This window comes from Somniosus microcephalus, unplaced genomic scaffold (assembly GCF_052327205.1).
Source record: "Somniosus microcephalus isolate GS21.2 unplaced genomic scaffold, FLI_Smic_1.0 unresolved_chr7, whole genome shotgun sequence".
NCBI classification, from domain to species: Eukaryota; Metazoa; Chordata; class Chondrichthyes; order Squaliformes; family Somniosidae; genus Somniosus; species Somniosus microcephalus.
The window spans coordinates 18,658,352-18,668,289 of record NW_028225185.1 but is presented as its reverse complement, the minus strand read 5'-3'; the positions used below and the strand labels follow the sequence as shown (position 1 = coordinate 18,668,289).

At 53.1% G+C, this 9,938-nt stretch overlaps 1 protein-coding gene across 1 annotated transcript in view; it reads right to left on the bottom strand.

Moving 5' to 3' along the window:
• Positions 1-839: 839 nt before the first annotated feature.
• Positions 840-9,938, bottom strand: part of LOC147086602 (RNA-binding protein MEX3B-like) — a 29,714-nt gene continuing 20,615 nt past the window's right edge. The window contains exon 2 of the mRNA XM_085978739.1: positions 840-5,821. Within this exon, the coding sequence (XP_085834865.1) occupies positions 4,641-5,821 (1,181 nt within the window). The 3' untranslated portion in view covers positions 840-4,640. The remainder of the gene's footprint in view (positions 5,822-9,938) is intronic.

Below are 9,938 nucleotides of genomic sequence, written 5' to 3'. Positions count from 1 at the left end.
ACTGGCAGGTGGTCCTAAGCGCGCTCAACTAAGCCGGGAGCCCTCGACCAATGGCACCTTCGCCAGAGTTTTCCAGCACGGAACCGTTCCGGCTGGCTGTGGGCTCTCTTGTGTTTGGGGAGAAGAGAGCATGTCTGGGACCTATCCGGCAGGCCCGAGGCCTGGTACACGTTCTCAGTCTCCTAAGAACATGAGAATTAGGAGCAGGAGTCGGCCATTCGGCCCCTGGAGCCTACTCCGCCATTCAATAAGCTCATGGCCGATCATCGACCTCAACTCCACTTTCCCGTCCGATCCCCATATCCCTTGATTCCCCTCGAATCCAAAAATCTCTCGCTCTCAGCACTCAACGACTGAGCCTCCACAGCCCTCTGGGGCAGAGAATTCCAAAGATTCACCGCCCTCTGAGTGAAGAAATTCCTCCTCATCTCAGTCCTAAATGGCCGACCCCTTATCCTGAGACTGTGACCCCTGGTTCTAGACTCTCCAGCCAGGGGGAAACATCCTCCCTGCATCTACCCTGTCAATCAGAATCTTATATGCTTCAATGAGGAGCCTTAATTATCTTCTGCGCTGTCAAGCATCAAGACTTAGAGAGAGGCATGAGCTTTCTGCTGTGGGATTTTGAGTTCAAAAGATGTTTGGGAAAGTTCGGGGGCGGTTGAGACATTCTAGTGCTCATTGAAAGGGATTTCAGGCATCCAACACTCCCAGGGCAGGTACAGCACAGGTTAGATACAGAGTAAAGCTCCCTCTACACTGTCCCATCAAACACTCCCAGGGCAGGTACAGCACGGGTTAGATACAGAGTAAAGCTCCCTCTACACTGTCCCATCAAACACTCCCAGGGCAGGTACAGCACGGGTTAGATACAGAGTAAAGCTCCCTCTACACTGTCCCATCAAACACTCCCAGGGCAGGTACAGCGCGGGTTAGATACAGAGTAAAGCTCCCTCTACACTGTCCCATCAAACACTCCCAGGGCAGGTACAGCACGGGTTAGATACAGAGTAAAGCTCCCTCTACACTGTCCCATCAAACACTCCCAGGGCAGGTACAGCACGGGTTAGATAGAGTAAAGCTCCCTCTACACTGTTCCATCAAAAACTCCCAGGGCAGGTACAGCATGGGTCAGATACAGAGTAAAGCTCCCTCTACACTGTCCCATCAAACACTCCCAGGGCAGGTACAGCACGGGTTAGATACAGAGTAAAGCTCCCTCTACACTGTCCCAAACACTCCCTGTTAAAGGGGAGCTGACTCAGATGGTCAGGGGTTCGAGTCCCACTCCAGAGATGTAATCCAGGCCGATGCTCCCAGTGCAGTACGGAGGGAGCACTGCACTGTCGGAGGGGCAGTACTGAGGGAGCGCTGCACTGTCAGAGGTGCCGTCTTTCGGAGGAGACGTTAAGCCGAGGCCCCGTCTGCCCTCTCGGGTGGACGTAAAAGATCCCGCGGCCGCTATTGGAAGAGGAGCAGGGGAGTACTGCCGGTGTACTAGCCAACATTCCTCCCCCTGGAACACACTCACTAAATCAGATGATCGGCTCATGTACCGCCTGTGGGAGCTTGCTGTGCGTAAACTGGGGGCCACGTTTCCTGCATTAAAACTGTGACGACACTTCAAAAGTGTTTCATTGGCTGTGAAGCACTTGGGGACATCCTGAGAACAAGACGGACGTTGGGTGAATGCAAATTCTTCCCAGCTTCGTGTTGGACCACGAGCTGAATATTTATTAAACCCTACCCACCCCCCCCCCCATTGATTGGCCATGTGGGGATTCGGGAACCCCCTCAATTGTTTGTTCGGTAAACTCATTGATTAAAAAGTCAGCAATACTGCTAAATAAACAACCGTTGCACATCACCAGCTCGCACTTAGTACTACAGGAAACTTTCGATTTACCGGCACCTAAATAACCGGAAATCTCGGTTAACCGGCAAAATTCAGGAGTAGGTTCAGGTAAGTTTTACTTCATATTGTACTTGCCTTCCTCGATCTGTTGCTGTGCAAGGGTGTGGCTGCAGCTGTTGCTAAGCTACAGAGACGCTTGGAACTTGTGGCCATTGTTCTGCACCTGTTGCTAAGCAACAGGGTTTGTTGCTTTATACGGCGCGCTCAGCTCTCCATATCTTTTACTATAGCTTTCGGTTATCCGGAATTTTTGATGAACCGGCACCACGTCGGTCCCGTCGGTGCCGGATGAAAAAAAGTTTCCTGTACAAACATTAGCACCAAGAATGCCAAGGGTTCCAACTACCCAACTGAACCCCTGAAGCTATCACGTGCACTTTTATCACACCCTGTACTGCGCGGGTACAGCAGGCCCCTCTCTCGAACTGACACATGGCGCCCAATGCTCAATTCACGCCCAAAATGGGGGGAGGAATGAGCCCCAAATCTCGTCAGCCGGTCAAGGAATCCAAAGGAGGGGAGTGTCACGGCAATCCCGCCTCCCTCCTGTCAACAGGACAGGATCCTTGGGTGCCCAAGTCTGGCTCAACTGCTAATGGGGGACAGTGGAGGTGGAAATAATTCCAAGAGCGGGTGGGACTAATTGGATGGCTTCTTGCAAGAGCCGGCACAGGAACGATGGGTTGAACGGCCTCCTTCTGTGCTGTGTGATTCTCTGCGTCCCGCCCCACTCTCTGCTGTGTTTTATCGAGCATAAATACAATCTTTCCAAGGAACCTTTTATATTTAGTGCAGGCCCATTAATGTGACCTTGTCTATTCTGCTGCACCACTTCAGTGTCTGTGTAGCCTGATCCCAATTATTGGGAGATTCCATCTCGTGGATGGAAGGGATTGGGTGGGGGTGGGGGGGGGGGGGGGGGGGAAGAAGAGAGAGAATATTGGCAACTTCATCCAACTTTTAAAATGAAATGATTCGGCAGCGTACAGGTAGAATCAGTATGGCCTTCTAGCCTTTGTGGTCTCCTGGGTGCACCTCATTCCCCACTGTCCCCTCACCAGTGTTCATTACTTCCCTCAGACCAAAGTTCAAATGGCACCGTCTGACCAGTTGCAAGGTTCATTAAACATGCCACTAATCTACCCCGTCGTCACATTACACTCAACCCTACCTAGGATTTGTTGCAGAACTGTCGAGGACCTCGGCAAGAGAGGCGGAGAGAGAGAGAGATAGAGAGGCACAAGAAAAGGTGAGAGGAGAAAAATCAAGAGGTGGAATCGGGACAAGAGAGAGGGAGAGAGAACTGGTTGCGAGGGAGCAAAGGGAGGGGGGAAAAGAAAGAGGAAGGAGGGGTTGGGGCACTCGGAGGTTGGTGCTGGGGTACATTCTGGGACAGTGTAGAGAAAATAAGGGGGGAGGGAGAGAGAGAGAGACAGAAGGGGGAGAGTGAGAGAGAGATGGAAAAAAGGAGGGCGAGAGAGAGACAGAAGGGGGGAGAGGGAGCGAGAGAGATGGAAAAAAGGGAGAGAGAGACAGAAGGGGGGAGAGGGAGAGAGAGATGGAAAAAAGGGAGGAGACAGCGAGGGAAAGGAAGAGGTAGGGAGAAAAAGAGAGACAGAAAGAGAAAAATGGGGAGGGTAGAGAGGGGGAAAGGAAGAGAGAGATCGTTGACAATGAAAACACGATCGGCCGTTCAGCAGCAGTAAACACAGCACATGATCAAAGGAATCTAGAAACATACTCGTTAGTCTCGTCAATTAGACTTAAATACGACACAACATCTCATCACCATATCTTCCGGGACATCAATGAATACAAAAAGGGAAATCAAAAAAATAAGTGTGGTTCGGAGTTCTCTGGTTGCTATGCCGATCTCCGATGTCCCATTGTCCACCAGTGTGATGCATGTAACAGAATTCCAAGGGTCCGCTGCCGCTCGCTGGGCGTTGAACAACGGCCGATCCAACACAGCAATAAGCATAAAGAAATTCAACACCCTCGTTAAAACGTATTGATTCGTGACATCAGGATAAAGCCCAGAACCTCCACAATTGGAGCTAGCATGAGGGGGGAGGATGGGGGGCATGACGTTGAGAGTTCCATCACAATGACCATCCAGGATCCAAAGGTGGCAGAATGGCCCAGGCCAGTCCCCCTCTCCTTTATGAGCAGACGGTAGCGTTGGGATCGCGAGGTCTCATCTCTCCTTCTGCCCCCAAAATTGGCTCGTCACGTCCCAAACAAACAAAAAAAAAGAAAAGCCCAACGTGTCAGGGCCTCTTGCTGAATGCATCAGACCAGAAAATGATCTCCCGCCTTCTTGCTCGCAAGCCGGACGACCGGCTGACCGACTCCCTGGGCGCCCGTTAAAAGTCTTGGCTTGCGACGCTCTGTTCTTGTCTCGCGCCCATCCGCTTCGAGGCCTTGGCTACACGAGGGCCAAGCGGAGGAGACGAGACGAGACGAGACTTGTCAGGCTCGGAGATGTAGCAGAAGACTTGCTCGGGGGGGGGGGGGGGGTGGGTGGGGGAAAGAGATGGGGGGGGGGGGTTGGGAGGGTGGGTGGGTGGGTGGGTGTGGTGGAGAGGGCCGTTACTGATTCAAACCAGGTCTCAAGTTAAAACCTCCGACTAGTTTGCTCCCTTGTCCGATTCGGTCGACAGTAAGAAAAAACAAAAAAAACAACAAAAAAAACCGGAATTCCGGGGAATGGGTAGAGAAGGGATCAGGAAAATATTCTGATGGCTTGAGTGACGGTGGTGAGGCAGGCTGGACAATGGGGGTTGTTCCTCTGGCAGATGCGATTGGCGCACTCCATGCAGAAGAGGTTGTGCCCGCACGGCACCAGCGCAGCAGTGACCTCGCTCTCGAAGCAGACCTGGCACTCGCGGGTGCTCATGTGGCGGGCGGCGGCCGGCGCGCCCGCACACCCGCCGGCCGGGGAGGTGCTGCCGCTGGGCGGGGGGTTGGCACCCCGCGGGTTGGCCTGCAGCGGGTCGCTGTGCACCCGCCGGGCGATGGAATGCACCGGGATGATGCCCCCTCCGCCGCTGCCGCCGTCCGGGAGGGTGGGCGACAGGTGGGGGATGGGCGGGATGCCGCCGGCGCTGCTGGCGCGGCGCTGGGCGGGAGAGGCCAGGGCGCCCACCGCCTGGCCGGCCAGATCCTGGTGAGTCCACAGGTGGCCCGCCGGCTCCATGCCGCCGGTCGACAGCTCCCGCCCGTCGGCGCCGAAGGCGGAGTAGGGCTCGCCGTAGACCACGCCGTTGCTGAAGGGGCCGTGGTGCTCCGCCAGCTTGACGTTGCCGTAGAAGTAGTCCGTGGCGGCCGAGCCGTTGCTGCGGAAGCTGGAGAGCGGCTTGCGGCCGGAGGCCAGGGCCGACTTGCTCCAGATCTTGTGGTGCCGGCCGTTGAAGCCCGAGTCCATGCCGTTGCAGTGGAAGTCATTCTCGTCGTTGAGGTCCACGATCCCGCCCGTCCGCATGGCGATGTGGGCCTCGATCTCCTCGCGGGCCCGGTCGACGTTGGCGGGCATGCCCGTCACCTCGAAGACCGGCTCCTTGTCGCGGCTGGGCGTCACGATGTAGGTGTGGGTCTGCTGCTGGATCCGCTTGATGGTGGCCCCCTTGGGCCCCACCACCAGCCCCACTACCCGGTAGGGCACCCGCACCTGGATGGTGGTCTGGCCCGGCAGGTTGGGCGGGATGGGCACCGTGCCGTTGACGGCGCCGTCCTTGTTGCGCGAGGCCCGGATCAGGGAGAAGTGCTCAGCCGCCGAGATGATCTCCCGCCTGGCCATGGCCACGTCCTCCCGCCTGCCCGTCACCACGAAAACGGGCTCCTCCCCTCGCACCGGGGTCTTGATGTAGGTGTTGGTCTTCGCCCTCAGGGCCTTAATCTTGCATCCTGCAACCACACACACAAAACAAAACAGAGATTAAGTTGGGTTATACAGGTGCCTCGAGCTTTCAAACCGCAGCCCGCATCCACCAATTCAACTCAAGGGTTTAGAAGAATGAGAGGGGATCTCATTGAAACTTATAAAATTCTGACAGGACTGGACAGACTAGATGCAGGAAGGATGTTCCCGATGGTCGGGGAGTCCAGAACCAGGGGTCACAGTCTAAGGATAAAGGGGTCACAGTCTAAGGATAAAGGGGTAAGCCATTTAGGACAGAGATGAGGAGGAATTTCTTCACCCAGAGAGTGGTGAACCTGTGGAATTCTCGACCACATAAGGCAGTAGAGGCCAATTCATTAAATATATTCAAGAAGGAGTTGGATATATTTCTTAAGGCTAAAGGGATCAAGGGATATGGGGAGAAAGCAGGGACAGGGTACTGAATTTGGATGATCAGCCATGATCTCATTGAATGGCGGAGCAGGCTCGAGGGGCCGAATGGCCTACTCCTGCTCCTATCTTCTATGTTATGTTTCTAAGTCGCCATCCTCGGGAGTATTGAAGTGTGGTCACTGTTGTAATGTAGGAAACGTGCCAGCCAATTTGCGTACAGCAAGCTCCCACAATCTTCATAGCAATGTGATAATGACCGGATCATCTGTTTTAGTGACGTCGGTTGAGGGATAACTATAGGGCCCAGGACACCGGGGAGAACTCCCCCTGCTCTTAAGAACGTAAGAAATAGGAGCAGGAGTAGGCCATTCGGCCCCTCGAGCCTGCTCCGCCATTCAATGAGATCATGGCTGATCATCAAAATTCAGTACCCTGTCCCTGCTTTCTCCCCATATCCCTTGATCCCTTTAGCCTTAAGAAATATATCCAACTCCTTCTTGAATATATTTAATGAATTGGCCTCAACTGCCTTCTGTGGTAGAGAATTCCACAGGTTCACCACTCTCTGGGTGAAGAAATTCCTCCTCATCTCTGTCCTAAATGGCTTACCCCTTATCCTTAGACTGTGACCCCTGGTTCTGGACTCCCCCGCCATTGGGAACATCCTTCCTGCATCTAGTCTGTCTAGTCCTGTTAGAATTTTAGACGTTTCAATGAGATCCCCTCTCATTCTTCTAAACTCCAGCGAATATAAGCCCAATCGACCCAATCTCTCCTCATACGTCATTCCTGCCATCCCAGGCATCAGCCTGGTGAATCTTCGCTGCACTTCCTCCATGGCAAGAACATCTTTCTTCAAATAAGGCGACCAAAACTGCACACAATACTCAAGGTGTGGTCTCACCAAGGCCCTGTACAACTGCAGCAAGACATCCTTGTTCCTCTCCTCAAATCCTCTCGCTATGCCTTCTTAACCGCCTGCTGCACCTGCATGCTTACCTACAGCGACTGGTGCACAAGGACACCCAGGTCTCGTTGCACTTCCCCTTCTCCCAATCTATTGCTGTTCAGATAATAATCTGCCTTCCTGTTTTTGCCACCAAAGTGGATAACCTCACATTTATCCACATTATACTGCATCTGCCATACATCTGCCCAAATCATACTGGAGTTTCTCGGCATCCTCCTCACAGCACACACGCCCACCCAGCTTTGTGTCATCTGAAAACTTGGAGATATTACATCTAATTCCCTTGTCTAGATCATTAATATATAGTGAAAAGCTGGGGTCCTAGCACCGATCTCTGCGGTACCCCACTAGTCACTGCCTGCCACTTGGAAAAAGACCAGAAAAGCATCTGGGCTATTCTCTTCTACTAGTCCCTGTAGTAGGGAGTTCCGCATTCCGGTGAAGGGGTTGGCGGGTGGTGGGGGGGGGGGGGGGGGGGGGAGAGGTGCCGTGGTTTGAGATCCAGCATAAAGGCCTTTTTCAGTTCTGCAGCAGACGAGAGGCAAGCACCTGGCGCTGTGGCACCATGGGATCCTCAATCTCAGGGACAAAGTTAGGAGCCACAGTCAGTAGTGTAGACGGGAGCAGGAAATTGCAAAGGGACCCCAGTGTTAGTGACAGACCTGTACCCACCAGTACTGTACCCCAGTGTTATACAGTGACAGACCTGTACCCACCAGTACTGTACCCCAGTGTTATACAGTGACAGACCTGTACCACCAGTACTGTACCCCAGTGTTATACAGTGACAGACCTGTACCCACCAATACTGTACCCGTGTTATACAGTGACAGACCTGTACCCACCAGTACTGTACCCCAGTGTTATAGCGACAGACCTGTACCCACCAGTACTGTACCCCAGTGTTATACAGTCACAGACCTGTACCCACCAGTACTGTACCCGTGTTATACAGCAACAGACCTGTACCCACTAGTACTGTACCCCAGTATTAGTGACAGACCTGTACCCACCAGTACTGTACCCCAGTGTTATACAGCGACAGACCTGTACCCCAGTATTAGTGACAGACCTGTACCCACCAGTACTGTACCCCAGTGTTACAGCGACAGACCTGTACCCACCAGTACTGTACCCCAGTGTTATACAGTGACAGACCTGTACCCACCAGTACTGTACCCCAGTGTTATACAGCGACAGACCTGTACCCACCAGTACTGTACCCCAGTGTTATAGTGACAGACCTGTACTCACCAGTACTGTACCCCAGTGTTATACAGTGACAGACCTGTACCCACCAGTACTGTACCCCAGTGTTATACAGTGACAGACCTGTACCCACCAGTACTGTACCCCAGTGTTATACAGCAAGAGACCTGTACCCACCAGTACTGTACCCCAGTGTTATACAGTGACAGACCTGTACCCACCAGTACTGTACCCCAATGATATACAGTGACAGACCTGTACCCACCAGTACTGTACCCCAGTGTTATACAGCGACAGACCTGTACCCACCAGTATTGTTCCCCAGTGTTATGCAGCGACAGACTTGTACCCACCAGTACTGTACCCCGGTGTTATACAGTCAGACCTGTACTCACCAGTACTGTACCCCAGTGTTATACAGTGACAGACCTGTACCCACCAGTACTGTACCCCAGTGTTATACAGTGACAGACCTGTACCCACCAGTACTGTACCCCAGTGTTATAGTGACAGACCTGTACCCACCAGTACTGTACCCCAGTGTTATACCGTGACAGACCTGTACCCACCAGTACTGTACCCCAGTGTTATACAGTGACAGACCTGTACCCAACAGTACTGTAGCCCAGTGTTACAGTGACAGACCTGTACCCACCAGTACTGTACCCCAGTGTTATACAGTGACAGACCTGTACCCACCAGTACTGTACCCCAGTGTTAGTGACAGACCTGTACCCACCAGTACTGTACCCCAGTATTATACAGTGACAGACCTGTACCCACTAGTACTGTACCCCAGTGTTAGTGACAGACCTGTACCCACCAGTACTGTAGCCCAGTGTTAGTGACAGACCTGTACCCCAGCTTTATACAACAGACCTGTACCCACCAGTACTGTACCTGTGTTAAGACAGTGACAGACCTGTACCCACCAGTACTGTACCCCAGTGTTAGTGACAGACCTGTACCCACCAGTACTGTACCCCAGTGTTAGTGACAGACCTGTACCCACCAGTACTGTACCCCAGTGTTAGTGGGAGGAGGAGGCTCTGTGAATATCCCCATCCTCAATGATGGTGGAGCCCAGCACGCGAGTGCAAAAGACAAGGCTGAAGCGTTTGCAACCATCTTCAGCCAGAAGTGCCGAGTGGATGATCCATATCGGCCTCCTCCTGAGGTCCCCACCATCACAGAAGCCAGTCTTCAGCCAATTCGATTCACTCCATGTGATAGCAAGAAACGGCTGAGCACACTGGATACAGCAAAGGCTGTGGGCCCCGACAACATCCCGGCTATCGTGCTGAAGACTTGTGCTCCAGAACTAGCCGTGCCTCTAGCCAAGCTGTTGCAGTACAGCTACAACACTGGGATCTATCCAACAATGTGGAAAACTGCAAAGGTTTCTCCTATCCACAAAAAGCAGGACAAATCCAACCCGGCCAATTACCGCCCCATCAGTCTACTCTCAATCATCAGCAAAGTGATGGAAGGTGTCATCGGCAGTGCTATCAAGCGGCACTTACTCACCAATAACCTGCTCACTGATGTCC